This window comes from Dicentrarchus labrax, unplaced genomic scaffold, assembly GCF_905237075.1.
Source record: "Dicentrarchus labrax unplaced genomic scaffold, dlabrax2021, whole genome shotgun sequence".
NCBI lineage: Eukaryota > Metazoa > Chordata > Actinopteri > Moronidae > Dicentrarchus > Dicentrarchus labrax.
This window is the reverse complement of record NW_026136720.1, coordinates 30,835,217-30,858,703: the sequence shown is the minus strand read 5'-3', so window position 1 is coordinate 30,858,703 and position 23,487 is coordinate 30,835,217. Positions and strand designations below refer to the sequence as shown.

Below are 23,487 nucleotides of genomic sequence, written 5' to 3'. Positions count from 1 at the left end.
AAGTTTTTTTTCATGTGGTATAAACATAGAAAAGGTGGATGAGGCACTATCTAAACTGACAGAAAAGACATGACTAGTTGGGAACAAAGGTTAAACAGGTTTAACATTTAATTACTGTAACTAAAATCTACAGAATCACAAAGTAGTTCAAGAGACTTCCATGTTTGTAGTAGTAAACATACTTCTGAAACCAAGTGCTTCTCCCACTTTACAAGTTCATTCAACAGGTGTCCACATGGTAGAGCAGGGTGTGAGCACTGTTAACAGAGGTGCAGGATCTTTTTTTTCCCCACAGGAAATGTTAAAGATATTTTGCATGAGAAGCAAAGGGTTTCAAATGCAAATACAAACCTATATATTCAAAATATACACGCCTCTGAAAAGAAACAAGATTAACAAGAAAAATAACAAATGAGAAATAAAAGTCTGTGGAAAAACACTGAGGATGAATCCAAAATCTATCTTAACACGAAAATCAAAGAGCTTTTTGTTCTCACAGTTGTACTACTAATATGTGTGTGTGTGTGTGTGTGTGTGATCCTATCAGTCTTTACTGCAATCATGTGGTTATCAGACTCATGCTGAATATTTCCTGCTACCATGAATTTATTTATATGTATGTGAGTGCATGTGTGTCACTTCTCAGGTTACATATCTTAACACAAGGAAAAGAGACAAAAGTTCGCCCTCTACTGGTCAGAGGTATGTTTTGCTGTAGTTTTCATCCACCCAGCAAAAAAGAAATGAAGCCCACCTTTAATTCTGAAAGGACCCCAATGGCGCTTTCCTTGGTTCTCAGTCAAAACTAAAAACAAGTCTTTTATTTGCTTCATGATATATAATACACATTGGTAGTAAGGCATAAATAACACAGTGCAAGTCCCTTCCTGAAGCAACATCCTGTTCTTTTAACAACTGTTGATCAGCAGGTGAATGCTGAGCAAGGATGTTAGTATAGCTTCCGGAGAGGGTTATGTATAAGTTCCTCTTCATCTCCAGTACTACTCTCCACAAACAGATCCACGTCTGTGGGAGGGGGAAAAAGGAATTTAGACAAAGAGAACATCTGCCGTTATATTCTGTTATAAACCTTATCTCTCTTTCTTGGGATTTAAAGTGTTAATATGTACTATGTTTGCTCTCACCCATGAGGTTGGCATTGGAGGTCATCAGCACAGGGGCAGTGATCACCGGGACCCTCCTGGTCCCAGGCCAGCATATCCATCAGCAGGTTGGGGTGGTTCCAACAGGACTCCCCTTTCTCTGGTTTGGGATTACACACTGGAAACAACAACTCTGGAGGAGGCAGCAGAGAGAAGAACAATGGAAGTCCCAAACTGTCTTTACTTAGCCACAGTGGCTACTGTATGGCTGCCCTAGTTACACACAATCCGAAAAATATAAAGCCCCTAGCAGATACTCAGGTCCACTATTCAGTTTTATTTTAATAGTTATTACTTATTAACACATTACATCAATCCATGAGGAAGTAGCACATTTTTAATTTCTCTATATGGAGCACCACAGATGATTACTAACAGTCCCCCCGCACTCAGAAATATGTTTTTCATCTTGTTGCTACAGAGTGATGTTTGATCTTCACTGTGCAGAATAATGTATGTGCAGACTTTGACACTAGAAGAATGTTTTCATATTCATCTGCTGAAAGTGGAACGTTTCTCTGTGTTCACTGAAAATTAATGTCTTCCTTTTCATTTCCATTTGAGACTGGATCGCCTTTAGACAGTATATTTGACCATGTGCTGTATATGGAGGTAGGCTTGTTACAGTATGAGCTTGACTTGAAGCTAGAAAGTGATGAAAGAAAGATATGAAACCCTAAAGATCAACTTTACACCCCCTAAAGATTTCGTTTTTAGTCGCCTCAGGTGGTTTAATCTCCCACCATGCTGTAGTGATGTACAGGTGTACTCCAGGACACCATGACATCACTGTAAAAATAAAATATCACTAGTGGTCATCGAGAAAATATGTATTTTTGTATTTTAGGAAGGTCGGTTCACCTGAATTCACTTCAAAATAACAGTAGTAGCAGCATGAAAATGAACTTGGAACAGAAAAAATCAAACAGGGTATGAGAAGAAACAGTGCAGCTGTAAAATAAAATATAATACACTATAGTGGATGCAATAGATACAAATGAGAGAAAGTTAGATTATGGAAAAAGGACAAGAAAAATTAAAGCTTATTTGAGGGACGTGCAAAGACAAATAAGCCAAACAGACCTGATTTAAAATAACATATCCTACAGCATGTGTTGAGCTCGCACTATAAATATATGAGTATGGCATTAACTGAGACAGGTTCAGTAAGTCTGTCTCTCTCCTTTTGTGCAAGTGAGAGTGTTAAAGCTCACCTCGTTGAAAGGCACAGCAGAGGTCCGTCCTGCAGTCACTCTGACCCTGACAGATCGTTCCCTCTGTTCCTTTGGTGGCATTGACTGTACACTGGCCCCACACACACATCTGCTCTGAGCAACACTCCTCATCTTTAGTGCAGGGCTAAGAGGGACACACACACATTAAGATATGCAAATAAGCACGTAAGGTACACGTGGGCTGTTGTTGCATTCATGGTTGATGTACTTTTGTACCATCATCCATTGTTTCATGGTTTATCAGAGCTCTTCAGCTGAAAACAGCTGCTTGATGTATGTGGAAAAATGTATGAGACCAGTGAGACTGAATCAAACAACAAAGCTGCTTCACACCAAAAACATGAGCTCAACAACGCTAAAACGGAATGAGCAACAACCTTCACATTATACACAGTGATTTGATCCGAGGTTGAATTTTTCTTTTGATCAATACAGCTTTAAATGTTATATACAAAATGATCTGCTACTGTGTCACACTATAGAACACCAACATCTCAGTCCAAGACAAAAGGGCACTCCATAGACAAAACCAATCATCTTACCTGGCAGACAATCGTAAAGCACACTTCAAACTGGACAGAAACAAAATAAAACTCACCGAAACATTTGTTAATCTTTCCAACAATTACCAATGTTGGAAAGATAGACGTTTAATTTAACCAGAAACAACTGTAATATTGCTATTGCTCCCCACCAGACTTCATTAACAGGATGAGTAATTTTACATCCTTATAACTTCATTCAAAATAGACAGAAACAAAATAAAACTCACTAAAAATTTCTTTAGTCTTTAATAATAAGAAAAACAACAGTTTCCGTTGCTCTCCTTAGTACTTGGTCCTTGGTACATGGAGGGACTCATGTGGCCAGACCGGATTTGTAAACAAAGCACAGCGAGGCTGCATTAGAAACACAGGCAGGGAGTGCAACGTCATTCTCTGCTCAGGACACCACCACTCCACTATATCTTTACATAGCAAACAGTTTACTGCTGTATTAGTATTTTAAATCTCATATATATAACATTGTACTGAACCAGTAATCACAAAAGAAAACCCTGACTGAATACCCACCATATCTGTTGGTATACAGGGGAGGCACTTGGAGTTCTCTATCTCATACAGGCAGTATTTCAGGTCACCACAGTCCTCATCCACCATGCATTCCTGGGTTGAGAGATAACAAGAGTTATAGTCAACAACAGAGCACAGAATGAAAATGCACATCAGACTGTACACCAGTGTTTGTGTTAAATGTTGTCACTGCAAATCATCAGCTTCCTCTGTCTTGTTTTTGTATTGACACAAAAATGACTATTTCAACTGTTTGATTTGAATGAGGTTCTATTTATCAGAGTTTCAGATGAAATAATTGCACTGATCTAAACATGAGCTCATCTGATGACAGTGTAATGTGCCACACTACCAAGAAGCACTCAACCAAATATAATCATGGTTAACATTTTCCTGTATCACAGTAACAGTTGTCCACTGCACCCTCACTTAATGAGCTCCTGAGTGAGTGGCTGATAGTTTCTGAAGTTGTGTTTCTGCCAGAAACACATATAATCTTATTGTGGTGAACTTCCATTATCTTGATAATTGTGACTATCCTCACATGGCTTGACTTTAAAAAGCTCATCCACATACAGTCCAATATTGATTTCCTGATTTATTTTGGACAAGGGGGAGCCCACATCTTTCCAGTCATTCCAAAATCCTAAGCCCGTCACCATTGCTGAAGGCTCGGTTTGTCCAGAAAAAAAGTTAAACCGGATGTGTGGAAAAAGTATGGATTCCAAAATAACAAACGGAGAGATGAGGTGCCTATCTGTAGTGTAATAAATATGTATTCCTTAACTAAATGCAAAGTGATTCCAGTATGTTTAGTGCCATATTAAAGGTAGGAAGTATATTTTCATGGTTATCATAATAATATAGTGTATCACAATTATTTTGTCAAAGATAATTGTGACATGATATTTTCATATTGTCCCATGCCTACTTGTGTCTGCATTCTGTTACAGCCACTAAGGGTAAAAATTCCACGCTGCAAATACATAAACATGATTTTCAATCATGTTGGTTCAGTTACTGCATCTTCAGGAACACCAAATACATCCTGCAGCAAAATGGGTAACAGCTTGCATGAGTGCACTGTCTTTTTTTAAAAGAACTAAAGGATTTTAGGTCAGATCTTTCCTGTAGTATAAATCTGACTAGTTCGGTTGGGCTTTTCTTGTCAAATTTTGGAATGCTAATCAGATATTTGAGATTTCCTTCAACTCTTTTCCAGTGGTCAGAGGAAACAGTGTCTGCCAAGAACAATGCCGGCCTGCTGTGAACTCACCATTTTAGTGTTTTTTTAATCTTTATCTTGTGTGTGCTGCCTCTGGGAAATCAGCATAGAAACAAAGCCAAGTCCCTGAAACAGCACGCATTATTGAAGCTGACTGGACTGTGTCAAAGTCAGAGACGGGATCAAGAGGCTGACCACAGAATCTGTCTGTTATTAAACATGGTTACTCGTAATAATAGACACTCTGCCGCATCTCTGCCACCAAGTGCATTATTAGATCTCTGGAGAATCAAAATATATATACATGCTCACTGTGTAACAATGTGTCTTGGATGTTAAAACTCCCCTTTCTGGTCAGTTTTACCTCAAACAACGCCCTGCCCCGTTAAACACACTGTCCTCTACCTGAGACATTCAATTTCATAAAGCTCTTTCCTTTGTGCTGTTTTTAATACGCACATATTTGCAGAAATAGTGTTTCTCTTTCTTTCTGTAGCATTTGCCATGACATAAGGTACTATTGAGAAAGAGACACACTGGAGATATATGGACCACACTACCCACAATAACCTGCAATTATCTTTATAAATTCCAGATGGCTACAGCTGTTATTAGTCTCATAGGCCCAGTAGCAACTTACACCTCTCTGTAAAAAGATTTTCCACTAATTAATTTGCAGATGATGAAGAATAGCCACAAATGTAGTCTACTCATGGAGTAATAGCCCTTATTTAAAGCTGCAGTAGGTAACTTTTATAAAAAAAAAAACTTTCTTTGCTGGAACTTCTGGCAGTAGGACATGAGACAGATTGCCTGTGAAAAATCAGGCTCCTCTGGGTCCTCCTAGTGCTCCTAATGGCATTTGCAAGAATCCACAGGGCCTGAGCGAAAACAACCAATCAGAGCCAAGAAAGATAGTTGATTGTTGAGTCTCATTCCCAGGTCGTCAAAAACAGACGCTTTGGGTCCCTTTATGAGACTGTAACTGAATCTACATAGTTTTTACAGATGTTTAAGCCATTCTTACTTTGAACATATGTGGTTTTGGTCATGTGTATTATCCTTCACTAGCCAAAATAAAAATTGCAACCTCTGGATTGTAATGGTGAAAAGATGTCTAATGTTAAGGTTGTTTATGGAGCAAAGGGCAACTGGTGAGACTCAAACCCATGGCCGCTGCGGCAAGGACACCTTGGTACATGAGGTGGCTCTATCAGGTGAGCTACCAGGGTGCCCCAGTTTAGTTTTATGAAGTTGTAACAGCTTTAGGTGACAGTTAGAAAGTAAGACAATTTGTTTAGAATCACACACAAAAAACGTTTACTGGGTGCTGATTCAACCAATCTTACTCCCTAAGTGTAGTTCAAGTCTGTAGTAGTGTGAAATTTCTATACAGTTAGTCATTTCAGAAGAGCAGACCTTAGGCTTGCAGGCTTCCTTTGCCTCCCTGGTATTTTTTCCAGCAGCAAGCTCTATTAACATAACCACTTTCTGTACAGCTGCCAGGAAAGCAAAAGATCAAAACCACCGTTGTGAAGTTAAATGGCAAAACAGGCAGCAAGCAGCAAAAATGACCTCAATCCGAGCTGGCATCCTGTTGGTTACAACTATGAAAAGTATATGGTAGGTCTGTTTGCTGGATGATCTCATTCTATAAAAAACGAGCTGAGACAATACAGCCACAGTTTTAGGACGTACTCCACCTCTCTGACTCTTCTTACAGACGCTATAAATATTTACAAACTGAGGAAAAATGTTAAGGTGGAAACATTAAGTGCTGTGCATAATTTGACAGTTTTTATGACTGATGCTCACTGGAATGTGATAAAACATGATGGAGACTATCTGTGTTTCCGAAGGCATGTGTTTACAGTTTGCATCACCATTTCCAAAAGAGAAACATTTGGTCTGAAACTGGGGCAGCTGGATTTTTGTGTTTCTGCTTGAAAACCAAACACACATTTCCGGAATCTTGAGTCAGCAGGCCATCAGCAGAACCAACACATTACACTGCTAGGTGGTCAAATTAGGCCACTCTCATGAACAGGGGTGTTTCCAGACATTTTTTTGACTGGGGTGGCACAAGTGGGGCACTGACTAATGCAAGGGTGGCACATGAAGTATATGTCTCAGCTTTCCAGTTATTCACAATGTATGCATTTCCAATACTGTTTAACAGTAAACTGACTATGGAATTAGCATAAAGTGGGGTCAAGGGATCCCTTTGAAAATGGCCATGCCAGTTTTTCTATAGCTACAATTTAGTCTATCTTTGGAGCGTTAATTAGCCCCATTTCTAACATGCTAGAATGACATGCTATCAATGGATGCATTGGGTCATCTAGTTTCATATAATACCAGTACCTTCACTCTAGCTTTAAATAAAAGCTTGCTACAGCCTCTGAAGGACAGTGGAAGTGGAAGAGGTAAGGACTCAGCCTTGGGATAGCCAATCAGATTTCAGGGGCCACCCCAGGACCCCCCTCTGGATACACCCCTGCTCATGAGAACTAGCCTACATCTTCATCAGCAGCAGGAAGGAAACCAAATTACCAGGAAACTTAGGAAGGACTAGAATGCTTTGAGCCCATTTAATGACCTTTTAATGACCTCTAATTATTCACATATTGGGGAAGGCAAAAGACTCACGTGATCCACACTGTTCCACTGGCCAGACATCTCCATGTGGACATGTGAAAGATGGATCTCTCCTGTTTTGTTATTTGTTTCCTATAAATGGCAAAAAGGGTGACATATTGTTTCAGACCTCAAACAGAAAAGCAAATGTACAGATCTTTTTTGTGGTTCATTCATGTGAAAGGAAAAGGAAAGAAAATCACTTTATCAATAGTCCTTTGTGTTCCTTGTGCAACCCATTCCTAAACCCACTCGAAATGTAAAGGGGCGTAACTTTGTAAACGAAGCTGGTTCTCTCTATTTAGGAAAAAACAGACCTCTAAAAGATGACAGACATCTGTCTGGGAGTTACAAGTCAAAGGTTAAACCCTGCTGTACCTTGTCAGCTCTGTCTAGGACCTGAACGGCTCTGTCTCCATCCTTTATCATCTTCTTTGTCTCATTGTGGTAGTTAAGAAGCAGATCCAGCGACGCTAAAGAGGACTTGGCGCTCTCAGTAGTTATCTGATGGATTGAATGATAGGACACATATGTGGAATCCATTCATAAATCTCACATAAAACAAAGCACATGGCATCTCCATTATGTCCATCAGATTTCCATACTGTGGGGGGGGGTTCAAGGTGGATATAACTGTGGACAGGTTGTTGCTATATACAGCATCCACTGATTGATAGTAATCTCCATATATTGGATGGGGAAATGCCACAGTGGTTCAGGAATGATCAAAACCAGACACTGGCTACTGGGACATCAGCAGACTTATTAGACATGCTGGAATCCAAGTCCAGGGCAGAATAACAGACATTACAGCTGCTACCAGGAGGTAGAGTTCTCAGTCAAACATACAGGGTTAGGGTCCTTTTCTTTTATCAAACTGACTAGACAATATTCCATTTTGAGCAGCTACTATTAAGATGAGCGCTATTAATAGTATTCAGTGGGTCAGACATAAAGCAGACATGGAAACTATGTGTAGTGTTGCAACACATACCTGAGCATGTTAGTCAAAATGAAGCTGACCACCAAACAGAGCAGATCCACACTGACACTGACTGTCCGCAGATAAATTACATTAAATAGCCTACTATAAGAGTGTATTTGTGTGAATGGATAAAATATGACGCAGACCTGGTCCACAGCCTCCTCCAGTATGTGCTGGGTGTCCTCCATCAACTCCTCCACCTCTCGGAACATGTCGTTCAAGCTGACCGGGCCCCGCTCCAGGGTGCCCCGCAGGACCACTGCCCCGCTCCGCGCCGCGCCGCCGGTCGCCCACACCAAGCACAAAGTCAAAGATACCGACAGCAGCATGATACCGGACATCTTTCCTTCTCTTCCTCCTCCTAGTCGCTGCTGTCTGCCCGTCCACCGAGGAGCAGAGCAGTGTGACGCACGGAGGGCGCACAGCCGCACAGCCGCACACAGCTGGATCCGTTTTATTTGGAAAGTCTGAGGAGTGGCGGCGGCGGTGGTGGGGTTATAAACTGGAACGAATCAGCTTTAATGGCGTGGAAAGGGTTCAAATTGCATCTGGTGAAGTCCATGTAGAAATCAAACGGCCGGTTATGGTGAGGTTTTAAAAAGGCTTGTGCACTGTAAAACGAATGTTAAACAGGATTAAGAGCTGGTGGCAGGGGTCTGCTAACCCCAAATACAAAATTCAATCAGCATACAAGCCAATGGAGAATGAAGAGGCAGGAAGTGTTATTGCAGTTTTCCCATATTACTGGAGTTTGGCAGAAGTTTGGCACATTGAAGTCCCAGTTTACTTTTATGTTAAAAGTTCCCTTCATAAATAGTATGCTTGGAGCAATGATGTGTGTCTGATAAGTTTCCCCCCACAAAACAGTATAATTTCCACATTAAAATCCATAAAAAGTTATTTTTATGTACATTTTGATCATTTCTAAAGTTTTCCTGCTGGACACAAGATGTCTCCTCCTTCACTGTAAAGTCCATTCTCAGTGGATGGGCACTGGTGGCTTCTAGTTCCCACATCACACTGTACAAGTTGCATACTGGACCAGAAATGTATTTTTTATTTTACGGGGTGCTAATTATAATATGCAGGTCTAAATACAGTAGGCAACAATTCTGTTTCTACTTATAACTGTAAGACGTCCACTGATTGATTACATACACATGTACTTTAACCTACTCATTGTGGTTCATTAAACTACAGTAAACTCTGATGCTATTTATGAACATAACCACAAATTATTGCAAATCATCAAACTGCAATGACTTGTACTTACATCTGAATACCAATAGATGGCAGTAGTTTCCCAAGTCTTCTCAAGATTTCTCTCTCTCACTAGAGGCAGACTAAAGTAAAAGTACAACAAATCACCTGTTACCTCTTACACTCCTCTCCAACATTGCTTCTTCAGAATTCTCCATCATGTGGAGATTTCATAGCCTACTTAACTCCTCACAGGAGCCATTGTTTACCCCAACTGTAGATACAGGGACTGGTGATATGTCCTCATTTCAGCCAGCAGTTGTCATCCACACAAGTCGTCCATTTACCAAACAAGAGCATGACGATTAATTGTGCTCTCTTGATGTCTTCAGCCCCCATATTGCACTGATGGAGTTTAGATTCCCCAATACAAACATGCAAACACAAAACCAACAGGCCTAAGGTGATTGCTTTAACTTCAAAAGGTTGCTCAATGTGATATATGATAGAAGAAAATAAACCGTCCGAGGAGACTCACCTTTTACATGCTCCACAAGGTCCAGAAGAATGTATCTCCAGCAGGGAGGCTTATTATATGATCTTCACTATATGATCCAATGGATCTCTTACAGAGCCTGCCTCTTCATTAGTGGACGTACCTAGATCAGAGATTGTGGTTGCGTCTGCTGATGTGGTCCTGCCACACACCCACTGCTAGTATTAGTATTATAATCATTATTATGGCTGTTATCATCATCGTCATCAACGATTACTTTGGATGATCCAGACTTCACTGTCACTGGGCAAACGTCCTTTCTTTGGATAATGAAGACGCATGTACTCTGTTATGATGTCATAGCAGTCCTCCACCACCTGAGGGCAGGGCAGGACAGAAGATCTCAGGGACACACTCAACTGGAAAGTTGAAAATGAGAATGGAATAAACAAAAGACACTCAAAAATAGACGGGACAGGAGCACATTCTGTACCACAAAGCATACTTTTAGTACTATAAAACATGCTGCAGTTAGTAATGTTAGTAAGTCTTTCATAAAGGCTCATGGAGGCTCATTCAGTTGTAAATGTTAAAGGGTTAGTTTACTCAACTTACAAAACCCAAACACAATTTCCTCTTTTATCTAGTGGTTACTCACCATGCAGTTAGTTTTGGTTAATTGACCCCGCCTTTCCTTCAGTGGCCCCTCACGGCTGCCATTTCAAATGAAAACACTAATCATTCTAGGTGCTTCCCCTGCTATGGTGCAGCAATAATGTGGCACTGAAGCATCACTCACTCTCTGTAAGTGGGCCAAAATACAGTAAATACAGTGTCAGGTGTGCAGTGGCTCTGCAGTGTCTCTCTCTCTCTCCCACTGGATAGGTACGATACAGAGAGCGTGTTCAGTGTGAGTGCTGTTTTCTTCTGCCTTCAGAAGACAGCTGTCACAGAGCAATAAAAGGCTGTGCCTCCCTGCAGCTGGTGTGGTAAGAAGAAGCTTCTATGTGTTGGGGGGAAGTGGCAGGAAGGGGGGCGAGGATGAATTAGAAAGTCAGTTTTTATGTACTACATGTTCAGGCCTGTGCTTTCCTCCTTTTTGCTTTCCAGTGTTTTGTGCTGCTGCCACTATCCGGCCATCAGCCTACATGTAGTGTCACGTTTCATTTTCCACCCCACCACACCAACAAAACATGTTAGTAATATTCACAATGATGAAGTCAGTAATGCTCTCAGTCAGAAGGACATTATTACCTGAGATTCAACAAACTGGAAACTAAATACTTCTTTAACAGTAAAATGACACAATACTGTGAGACGTGTGTTGGAAAGCTGTCTTTCCTCTCCACAGGAAGGTCAGAGGTCAGCCAAGAAAGAGCATCCTCTGAGCTGGTAGACAATCAGTGCATTGGTCGAAGCCGATTCTGAGGTAGGACAGTGAGCCCTCTGGACTCCACATCTGTGCAGGATCTGGAGAGATGAATCTGCAACCATAAAGGTAGAGAGCTTTGAGTTGACCTCAAAGAGAATGCTTTTGGAAATATAAAAAATACTGAGCCGGTGACTGATTACAGTCCTGATTACATTCACACATACTAGATTTGAACTTTCTTATGGATTTAACAAGTTTTATGTGTACTTAATCACCAGGGATTGCACTACTATTCAGAAGCATTGCTGACAACCATAAGTCCTGGTAGATTTATGATGTGGACACATTCTGTGTCTGCTTTGCTGTTGGTATCCTCTGTGACTTGAATGCTGACTGAGAAAAAATCCACCTGACAGTCGAAACTTACACCGAGACAAGTTTAACGCTCGGCCTCCTGCTGGATGTCTCTGTAGGGGCGCTGGGAAGCGCAGCTTTTTCAAATTTGGCTCCAGCTGTGTCAAGCTAACCACATACAGACCAAGCAGTGCCGGACATGGGGTAAATTTACTTTCACAATAAAAGAAAACTAGACTTAGATGGGCCTAATGCGCAGGTGTCAAACAGGGTATTTAAGTGTTATAGCAGTAGTAGGCTATTTGTAAGAACTTTATTTACGTAATTGGTCATACAATTCACACAAAAATAACTAAGTAAATAAACAATTAGTAATTAGTAAACAATTATTTTACACTGCACCAAAATTGAGTTTAGATAGAGATTGTGTTGGCATTCATTAACAACTCTTTTTATTTTTTTTCTGTCTGTTAATTTAAGTTTGAACTGACAACAATCCTAAAAACCACCACAGAGACATGAACCTGTCTTATTATATTGTATAAATATCAGAACTGGCTCTATAATTATTTTACATGTATCTATGTGGATGACAGAAAGCTAGTTAGCTGATTAGCTAGTTAGCTAGCTTGGCTACAAAGTTTCCCTGTAGGAACAATATAATGCTAGTAGGCTAGGTTATAGCTTGAAGGGTGTGAAGCCTAAAACTATGACATCTTTCAATACCATCTCTAAAAGGTCAACAATTCTATATTTCATTTTGGTAGCCAAAACCCAGAGTCATGTATCATTTAGCCTTTATATAAAGGAAGCTACTATATTCACTAGCTAGTCGCTAAAATGATTCTTGGCAGACAGCCTCCATACGGGAAAAGAAATGTGGCTAGTAAAATATCTTATACTACCACTTAGCTAGTCGTTAGTGAGACTTTTATTCTCTAAAACACACTAACCGGAAGTGGAGTCTCTGTCCTGTGGTCGGACTTGACGCTAGTCTACAACACGGGGGGGTCGGCAGCCACTCACGGCAGCTATCATGTGAGGAACAGGTCGCTGGAGAGAACCACAGCGCCGACATTGATGTGTTAACCGACCTGTGAGGATACTTTTGGGACTCCCACTGCCGACATATCGCGGATAAACGCCGGCGGACTCCAGCGGCGCTGCGGTGTATTCTTCATGGACTCTCGGGTGTAAGTAGCTGACAGCCGCACTTCTCCTCCCGGAGCGTGAGTGCACGTCTGAGCGCTTATCAGGAATGTTATTTTGAAATGGTTCATATCTGACATTCAGCTCACACTGCCAGGAAAGTGATTGTTTTTGTCTGCGTGTGATGCTTGTGTGGAGGTAAGCGTGATGTGACTTTGCGGCTGTTTAATAATTTCTCCTCGGCTGTAACTTTATAGATGGTGGTGCAACAGGTGACGTGGGCAGGCTCCAGACAAAGGTTTAGTGCTGAGCTGGTTTACTAAAGCAGCTCTAGTCTATGAAGAAAATTAGACAAACACATTTGAAATTGCTGCTACTCACTGCCATCAATGTAATGAACTGATACTAGGTGTAGGCCAGTGGTTCTACATCTTTTTGCTGTCAAGGACCCTGAAATTGTTACACATCAGGCTGTGGATCCGTTTAAAGTGAATTTTAATGTATTAGATTGGCAGATTAACAGTGAAGAGTCAGTCTTATCCATTACATCATTGGGCTAACTACTAGTCAATGAAGTAACAGTGAAATTAAAACATTCCCCTTTTTTCTGAGGACCCCCTGGAACTCCCTCAAGATCCCTGGGCGGTCCCTGGACCCCAGGTTGAGAACCACGGGTGTAGGTTACTGTGAGCTTAGGCTATAAATACTTGATTGTTGGATAATATTCATACTCTAATCCACAGATAGCAGATAGCCCTGCACTATACAGTATATGTCCCTTGTCGGGTATAAGAGGACAGGGGTTGCTGAAGTAAACTAAAGCGTCAGTCTCTTGAATGTCTGTTAAGTCACTATCTACCACCAACTTATGCAACACAATGCTGCTCAAGCCTACAGCCCACCCAGAGCCTGAGTTGGTGTTTAGGAGCAGCTCACCAGCACTGCTGTACGCTGGGTTTTAGAAGTACTGAGTATTTTTAGGCAGTTATTTCATGACTTTTATTGTATATCTCTCAGAAGAAGGTAGTACAGACCTCTGTGACCTCAGAGCTGGTTACCGCCATCATCACCAGAGGTGGTGGTACCAATTAGAAGTAAGGGTACTCATGTGGAGTTTCAAAAACTCATTTGTTTTTCCTGTGAAAATTTCATTTGTGATGTAAAAATGACATTTCCCACATTAATCGTGAATCATATTACAGCACAATATCTGTCGTAAAAATGATGTTCTTACCATATCGTGCAGCCATTTATTTAAATGAATTGAACTTGAAAAAAGCCGCAAAGCATAAAGGAAACACTTCAGTTTCATAGAGGGCAGGAGTTTCCCTCAGGAGTTTCAGGGTGGTGCATGTGAACTTTTAGATAGTGATCCAAGTGTGTCGCCCCCCCCCGCCCCCCCCCATCTTCCAGCTGATTCCTGTGTGCAGCAGGTGGCTTCATGTCCTCAGAGACCTGAAATCTAGTCAGGCAAGACGGCCGCATCTCATCTTTTCACCCGCAGTTGTTGTGGACTGATGTTTCAGTAGTGGTATAAACTTTCACACAATTTGCACTTGAGTAATATAATGGATTACTCTTCATCAGAACTGGATGTGCATCCGTACTCAATGAGCGCTTCCTCCCCTTTTTGTTTTACATAAGCCTGCCACGCAGTGAGGAGCTGAGAATATCAGACTGTTTGTCTTCAGGAGAGAGAACTCGGCATCCACTGCTCATAAACTCCCTGAATGTGTTTCTATTCGTATACATGGATTATGGATTGCAATTGTTGCAAGTAGCTTACAATTGCTGAATGTGAGTGTTGGTCAGAAGCAGTTTGGTCAGCATGAAGGGCTAACGGGTCAGAGGTCCAGGACTTGGACAAATCCTTGTTATATGGTGGTTTTAAACTGGGGTAATTGCAGAATAAAAGGCTTGTGTTACTTTGTTGCTGCTCTTTCTACACCGTTACTGCTGACTAAACCATGTGCACTTTTAAAACATGTTCTTAAAATATGTTTTTATGAAAGGACTTGATATTTCTTTTTGTACTTTATCCAGACACTGCAAAGCATCAGAAAACGTATAATGAGAGGTGGAATGAAGCAGCATTAGAAAACTGTATGAACATTTGACTTGTGTGATTGTCAGAGCAGTGTCATCAATAGGAAGCCCCATTTGTACCCTCAATGCTCCGTACGTCACTCCGTGCTTCGGTCACATGGCGTACCCAAAGCCATCCCACAGACGTCTGCAGTCTCCCTGGAAAGATTAAAACGTTTCCAGCAGCAACACCAATTTTTAAATGCAATGTTTCCACAGACCGTGTGACCACAGCTGACTTAAAGATGCTCTGTTGGATTTTCTTGTAAACAAGCAAAGGTAATGTTTACATTGAAGCCGGTTTTTCTAAAAACAGAAACTTTTCCGTTTGCATTTAAAAAAAGTTCTGCGTTCATGTTGTAATATCGATAGTCCGTTGTTGTTGTTGTTGCTGTTGCTGTTGCTGTTCTGTTCACACATGGCTATTTGGTTGAAAACTTAATTGTCATGTGCAAAGTGGGGCTGTGGGGCCAACATTTGCAAAGTACATTTTTTAAATATCTGATATCCTGCCTTGCTCACATCTGTGACTGTCCGAAACCACTTCCTTGTTCACTCGTTCACGGTCCCTTCTGGATACTCAATAGATCAGTCAATAGTGAGCAGTAAATTGAGATTTCATCATCATTTTTGGGAGACTTACAAATTGTAGAACATTGCATTGTGGGATTGTTTTGAGGGCACTGTATAGTAAGAATTCACACACTGAAATAAAATGGTGAAAAAATTAAACAAAGTGCACCATTATTGTAAATGGGGAGCGGTTTTGGACACAGCCCCTGTTTGTGAGCTGGCAGTGTTCTACTTCAGTGCCTTTGTCGGTGCATTGCTATATTTCTTGGCTGGTTACCACCACCAACTGACCGGCCAGATAAATGGTGTGAAACTGATGACAGGTCATATATCACTCCACAACAAAACGGGCATCCACCAAACATTGCTCCAAAGTGCTTCTGTTGCTCCAAACGTTCCTTTAAAGTGGATTCCAGTGGAGAAGAAGAGCAGAACGGAGCGGGGGCATTATGTGGAAATATTAGATCTAAGCACTGGTTTCACCTCTGTGCATGTATAGTATCAGCAGACATCTGTAAGATGTGGTAGATTAAGTACCTTTGCAATTCAACCTGCCGCTGAATCACAGTGCAAAAATACCTGACTGTTGATGTTTTCCCAAAGTTGGAATGCTATGTGATTAAACCATGGCGTAAGCTGAAGTCACAGATGACGCTAATGGTAACTAGGGCTGCAGCTATCAGTCTTTTACATCGTCAGTTCATCTTGGAAGTGGAGAAACACACCACAGATTCTTTTTATAAGGACACAATACACAAGTGAAGAACACCGGGCCGGCAAGATGCTCTGAAGACGCTCCGCTGTAGCAGCTATGAGTCAGGTTAAAGACCGTTAGAGACGTTCCGTAGCTGTGGAGCTGGAAGCCGCACACAATCAGAAGACTGGTGGTGTTTTGTCTTGTGAGTTTTTACTGCAGAAAAACAATGACTTGTTGCTGCTAACTAACTAGCTTTTCACAGTGAAGCATTGACGTTGTGCTGTGGTGGAAGCCTAGTACAGTTTTACAATTGACACACTGTATGTAGTTTTAGTTTTGTTTCAGCCCAAACTTTGGACACTTTCTGTTTTCTCTCACCTGTCTCTTCTACTCACCCGTTGCTATTTTCTCTCTGTTCCAAAGCACACTGTGTGACAGTAGTAATCATCCTTACAAACACAGTCCGCTGTGTGGCTGTATATAGTTAGATGATTAAACAAAGAGAATTGGAGAGTTAGTTAATTAGAGTTCATGTTTGGCTCTTCGGCACATGCAAACAATCTTCAGTTCACATCACGGTAATGACTGTCTGTGTGTTCATCAACTGAACGACATTGTGTGTGCAAATCATAACTGAACTAAATATATATATAATACATGTATATGGAATTTCTTGTGGTTTTTTTCCATTTATGCTTTGATCTTCACTTTACAGCCAAACCTCAAGATGTTAATCTCTGACCATTTCATGTTGCTGTTTCCTGCATATCTGTACAGTACCATGGTGCCTGTGAGGGCAAAGAAAACCAAAAAAAACAAGCCATTGCACAAGCTGTCACTTCCTGGAATGAGTGGTTGACTTATAAGGGGGTGTCACTGCGCATATCAGCCCAGGGGGAGAGCAGCAAGACAAAAATACACCAGGGAGTGGAGTGCCAGTGTCACCGGCTGACCAGATGGGCTGCTGTCAGTTGAGAAAGGCCAAGTTGAGCTCCAGTATGTCAGCGGATTTTCCAAAGGTTGGGTTGAGAACCAGAATTTGAGTTGTCTAATGATTGAAATTGGTCCAGGAAGGAAACTTTAGGTTAAAGGGACGGATCAAAGATATATTTTGTCCGTCCTACCTGTGGTGCTATTTATCCATCCTGATTTTTTTGGGGTGAGTTTCTGAGTTGTGGAGATCCAGTATAATGGAACCAGGTGGCACTTGGCTTGTGGGGCTGAAAAAGTGAATGAAATTAATGTTACTTTGAATAATATGTATAATGTATCCCAAAAATGCACCCAAATCCGCAAATTTTAGGTCCCCTTGGATGTTCTGAAAGTAAACTGTTGATTTCAAGTTTGAAAGCCACAGTGATATGGTCCTGGAATTTAGTGAATTAGTGTTTGATTCACAAAAGGCAGAGATGTAAGATTTATTTATTATTTCTCTCACCTTAATGCCCCTTGCTTAATTTTATTTTTAATCTAGAGCATATGCTTTACAAGTTGGTAACTCCTCTATTTCAGGGGGCAAAATGTAACCTTTGGCCAGTGAATGTTTTATTGGTATCTCTGAAACTGGTACCTCATGCATATAGAAGACTGTTTAGAAGATTTGACTTTATGTTTAGATGATCCTCCTTTCCATTAAAGTTAAAGGAAGTTCAAGGTTGCACATTTGAGTCGTACTCCCAAAAATGGACCCTTGTGGCCAGTTTGGCCGGGATAACATGCTGTAGGCATACTCCTGTCTAAGGTTCTAATGCTTATTAGCCTACACAATCCTAAACTTCTTGAGGACACATGGGTCCAAATCCCACCCCATAAAGTGAGGTCTTAAATATAATCTGACCCAACATAAAGTCTAGACAGTCTGGCTGCTAAATTCAAGACACCATTAAACTTAATGTAATTGTGTCATCCAAATGCTGTGCAATGTGGACTTACTGCATGGGATATAATGTCTCAACTGCTAGCAAGCTGTAGGCCTAATCCTTCCCCAAACCTCTACAGTGTGCGGTGTTAATACTGGAAGGATTAAGAGTTTGATTTCAGGGCTCACATGCACCAATTAAAGCCTATCTCTGTACAAGCAAACATATGGCGCATATTGTTCAAGCCAAACTACGGTAGTCTGTGTTGTAAGAGGGGCGGAGTGGGGCCTGATTCACATTCTCTTATAATCTCACATTTAGTCCCTAAAATTGGGGGTGATAAAATGTTTATTATCTGATATAATATCATTATATTTATCATATATCATTTTACACTATTTGGATGCAATGCACAACAGTACTGAACATCAGTTTGACTCTCTAAGTAATTCTGCATACATTTATCATAGTGTTTTCAAGTCTTTTGAACCAAACATACAAGTCTAAAAGCAAGTTTTCCATCTCTCCATACATCTATATTTTTCACAAATAGGTATTTAAAAAAAAGGTATTTAAAGAACAAAACTAACCAAAATTGAATAAAAATACACAGGAAATCTCTAGGTTTTTTTCAGATGTGTTAACACAACAAGCATGAGGAGGCAGTGGTGCATGTTCATTGAGACTGGGATGTATACATGACTCTGATACACTGTTTTTATTGTAATACCAATTCTGAACATCATAAATCTTGCCCCTGACAAATACCCTCCATTGTGTAATAAAAAAAAAAAAAACTAAACTAAACTGAAACTGAAACAAGCAAACCCACTCTGGAAACATATTGAAACTAAAGTGACTTAAAAATGAAATAAAAATAAAAACTAGTGCAGAATGCAACAGTGTATAATAACTGTGGTATGTAGGGATATGTGGGTGCAGGAGAGGACTTACTGCGGTGGAATATGACAGAAATGCCCAATCACATGTTATTTGACGGCACTGCTACTACTTTTAGCAACATTTCTGTAGTTTCCTATCAACACCAACAATCAGTATCATTATAAATTTATATATGCAGTGACTACACTGATGTCAGCAATGCCAATTTAGGCTTTGTCACTCAACCTTTCCTTTTACAGTCATATTGGTTTTATTGGTGTTTACCAGGTGTTTGGATACTCCCCCATGCTTTGTTATAACCTTTGTACCAAAGGTAAGAATCAACACTATGTCCTTATTAGTAAAACTGTTTTCAAAGAGGCAGACCAAGTGTGATAGGGTAAATCCTTTAAAAGGAATCTTTAACCCCAACTCAGACATTTGACAAGCTATTGAACACAGACATTGTTATCTCACTCCTTATATATCTGTTAAACTGGATTACAAACTGCATCAGGAGTCCTTGGAGACGGTATCATTCTTCACTTCATGGTATGTACAAACAGTGGCGTCTTTACATTGAGTGTGTTCGGAGCCCAGTTGGGGTTGCTTGATGAATTAGTTGGATGAATATTTGGTCATGTGTTTAAAACAATGTCAAGAACCTGTGGACTAAATGAATTAATTGGGATGACCCAAAGTATGTAACAGTCGGTCAGATTGAAGGTTTTATTTATTATTTGACGTTTTTTATCAAGACATGGTATTTTGGCCCAAAAACTAGTTTGGTTTTAGGGTTGATCTTTGACTGTTTGATTAACAAAAAGGCAAAAAAAGAATCTCATGTCGTGAATATCATATGTTTATAAAGGCCTTGTGATATTGTAGGCTTACTAATAATTTTATTCTTTTACTTTTTAAAAGAATAGTTTGACATTTTGGGTTAATTAATAATAATCTTAAATATTTATGTGTGGATTGAACAAACAAGATACAACGTGTTAAGCTATCTGATTGTCTGCTGTCTCCAGCTTGGTTCAGTAATGCACACAAACATAACTGCAAAAATGTGAAGAAATGTATTTCACAAAATGGTGAACTATTTCTTAAAACACTGTCTCAAAGGATTGCGTTTTTGTGTTAGTTTAGTTAGTGTGGCGTTAGCATCGTTTCGTTTCAGCACTGAACTGAATTGGAAAGCAGGTTTGGTCAGTTCCAGATTTTTAGACTTGCCCTGACATTACCTCTCTACCTCTGTGGCTGAATCCAGAGTGATTTCCATGCATTTGAATCATGGCTGTTGAATATTTACATCTATTGAACCAGATGAGATGGAGATCTTTCTTCCCTTTTCCTCCTTACTTCTTATGAACTGCCTTTTGACTCATCTGAAGAGTCTTAAGTTAAGTAAAAAATATAGGACTGGAAAATCTCTATTTGAGAGTTCCGACCAATCAGCAAACAGTTGGAAACATGACGTGATTCCTGTATAAACTCCTGAACACATTTGTACACATTTGAGCACATTTTCAGACGTATTTTAAGACGTAGTAAAGATTTGCGTTTAGGTCTGAATGAACGCGATGAGTGCTATTGCAGCGGCTGCCTGTTGACCTTCACCAGGGTCATGGCTGCAGGTTCATAGTTCATCTTTCTGTCCTCAACTATCATAAATGCGGCTCCCATGCTGCTCAGTAATTTTGTCTAAACCATTTCTAATTTGATTTGAAGTACAAATAACTGAATATGAGCAGGTGGCTTGTCTGGGTTTTTTTTGGGGGGGGGGGGCTGGTTATAGTTGCTCCACGTTCCACCGCAGCTAGGCTAGCTGGAGCCAGACCTAAAACACTGTGAGCTCACTCAGGAGGCTGTAGCAGTACAATAGCCATGTTTCCATGAATATATTTTGATGCACATTTAAGGAATTGCATTTGCAAAGGTTGATGGAAACAACAGATTTCAAAACAACTTGCAACAAATTTCGAAAAAAAAAAAAAAAATTTTTAAGATCGCATGAGATAGTTTTTGCCTTTTTTCTGATAGAGTTAATAAACTTAATGGATGATAGAAACACTTGACCTTCTTACATAGCGTCAGAAACCCAAACACAAATCAGTTGGCACCTCCTACTGCTTATCTCAATGATCCAAATCCTAATATTGGCATAACAGTAGTGGATGGAAACCTGCATTCATTCTCATTTTCTTTTGCTGAATTACTTAATTAGGTTAAAATTTGCGATACATTCAGATGGAAACATGGCTCGTATGTTTAAGTCTCAACTGATTTTTGTATAGTGCTTTGTCAGTCTAATTAATGCAAGACGAGAACAAGTCTTCATCCTGCTGCTAACTGGAGTTTAAGCATGGCCTGTGTGAAACTGGAATAGGATATGACTGTACTTTGTTCAGCTGTTCCCCTATGGCTTTGTTTCGTGCTACCTCATGTTCAATATTGTTTTCATTGTGGATATCTGCAGGGATTTGATTGTTAATTATGTGGAACCATATTTTTTTTGGTAGTCATGAGTGTCTATTTCTGGACTATCATTGTATTTGAAAGTGTGTTCCAGGCAAAAAAAGTCAGGAAATTTGATACATTTTCATTTTTATGGAAAAGACAGTTGATATTAGCAAGTTTTAAAAATGGGTCACTTTGCACCGATATATAAACAATTTGGAATTTAGTACACATGTTTAACACAGGCCATTTTCTGAGCTAAAAGAACACATTTGAAATCGAGCAAGCACAAAATGTAACGCTCAGAGGTGCAAAATTTTTCTCTATAAGGTGATGGAATGCTTTTAAGTGAAGTCATATATTAGCCCTTTACCAAGTGGAGTCATGCAGTTACACAGCAAACAGTGAGAGCTCATGTGTGTTTGCATGGGTGTGAGTCAGTGACCAAAGTCATAAAACTCAGCTGTCCCCTTAAGGCAGCAGGCGTGCCAAGACTTCTTACATGATAGTGTAGTCTAGCTGGAGAACTCAAACATGGCCGCCTTGTCTCAGGTATTGTCCTGTACAGTTTGGCCCTGAAAGATCCAATATACTGTAAACCACAGTGGAACCTGTGAGCTGTTTACAGAAAGACAGCCAGGATTTGTATAAAACTTGCTGTTCTTTCTTTTCTGGGCTGTAAAATATGGACATCATCGAGTAAAGCTGAATTTTCATATTGTATCAAGGAATCAAGGAAATTAATTGATCATTATGCAACACAAGGTTGTATAACAAAATCAAAGTTTGCAGTTCCTTCATGCTACACACGTAGTAAAAGATAATTAAATATACAGAATAACGTATAGACGCAGGAAAATATTCTGCAGTGCACTTTTGGAATTTACATCTGGGGGAATGTAAACAGCAGCAAAAAGATAGTGATGATGATATGGTTTCATCTTCACATAAAAAGTTTGTAAACACAGAGTCCGACTCCTCTCGTCCTGCACTCTGTCGGCTTGGAACAGACCATTCGTTCACGATGATAACTGATGGAGCCCCCGTAAAGATGTATGTAGACACAGCAGTCTCTGATTGCCCATTGTTTGCGAGTGCGTCCAAGCTGGGCTGATAGGCTGGCTCCTATCCTGACTCTCTTCCTCTCCTCTTGGGGCAACTGAAGTGGGTGGATCGCCTCCCGCTGCTCTTTAATCCAAACCCCATGGTTCCTTATCCGATGACTATAAGCTTTTTCTGTCATAGGTAAAACGTGTTTCAGCAATAAAGCCAAAAACAGATTAAAACAAAAACAGAAGTTTGAAGGAGCAAGCCTACAGGCCCGGCATCTGAATGCACAGCTGTTACCATAGTCAGATCAAACCAAAAAATGTAGCAGATTTGAAGGAGCAACCGACCGCTGCATATACATGCGCAGCTGTATGGCTTTCATTGTCGCAACAGCATATAAAACGGGTTCATTTTTACCTTTTTGGATCATATGTATACATTTTATCATTAACAGCAAAACGCTTCTTTTACTTTCAGGAAAACACAGATTTTTCAACAGGGAGCTCATTTCAATGTGTGTTTGTAGTGCTGTGGAGAAATTACGAGTGGATCCCCATTTTGTTAGTATTGTGATTGTGCACGGTGGCGGAGTGACACACTTTTTGGTGAGAAAGACTGAATATAAATATAACTTTTGTTTGTTTTTAGAATAGTTTTTTTCCATTTACCAATTTACCAAACTTTGTGACCACACACACATCCACATGGGCATGTTTGCCTCTATTCTGTACTTTCACATTAATGACCCACTTCTTTGTGCTGTGGTCTCCCACCCAGGGAATAACAAATATGCAGCTGATGAGTAGTTTGCTCCCTCTCAGAGCCCCTTATCTATGGGTTAAGTATGGGTGTGTCGCTCTCAGCCGTGGGCCAGTCTGATGTAGCTTATAGATACTCACGTAGAGGTTTCCCCTCCGGAAAGGCAGTTAGCAGTGAACATTGTTTGTATGTGCTTTTAGTCTTCATTTTTAAAACTGTTTTATAGAGAGAGA

At 40.3% G+C, this 23,487-nt stretch overlaps 2 protein-coding genes across 4 annotated transcripts in view; one reads left to right on the top strand and one right to left on the bottom strand.

The window, feature by feature from the left end:
* Window positions 1–90: 90 nt before the first annotated feature.
* On the bottom strand, window positions 91–8,937 carry dkk3b (dickkopf WNT signaling pathway inhibitor 3b). Of its 2 annotated transcripts, XM_051383475.1 has the most exons (7): window positions 8,465–8,925; window positions 7,712–7,837; window positions 7,346–7,426; window positions 3,472–3,564; window positions 2,378–2,522; window positions 1,146–1,296; window positions 91–1,026 (listed from the first exon to the last, which is right to left on the bottom strand). In XM_051383475.1, exons 1-7 carry the CDS (start codon window positions 8,657–8,659, stop codon window positions 1,002–1,004), a joined length of 816 nt encoding a protein of 271 aa, XP_051239435.1. In that variant the 5' UTR covers window positions 8,660–8,925; the 3' UTR covers window positions 91–1,001. The 2 variants fall into 2 exon arrangements, with proteins under 2 accessions (XP_051239435.1, XP_051239436.1); XM_051383476.1 differs by lacking the exon at window positions 7,712–7,837 and having other exon boundaries at window positions 8,465–8,937.
* Window positions 8,938–12,719: 3,782 nt separating this feature from the next.
* mical2b (microtubule associated monooxygenase, calponin and LIM domain containing 2b) overlaps window positions 12,720–23,487 on the top strand; it is a 63,259-nt gene continuing 52,491 nt past the window's right edge. Inside the window, exon 1 of one of the 2 annotated variants that reach the window (XM_051383469.1) lies at window positions 12,720–12,933. The gene's annotated coding sequence lies outside the window, so the exon portion shown is untranslated. The remainder of the gene's footprint in view (window positions 12,934–23,487) is intronic. The other variant, XM_051383471.1, reaches the window with a different exon arrangement.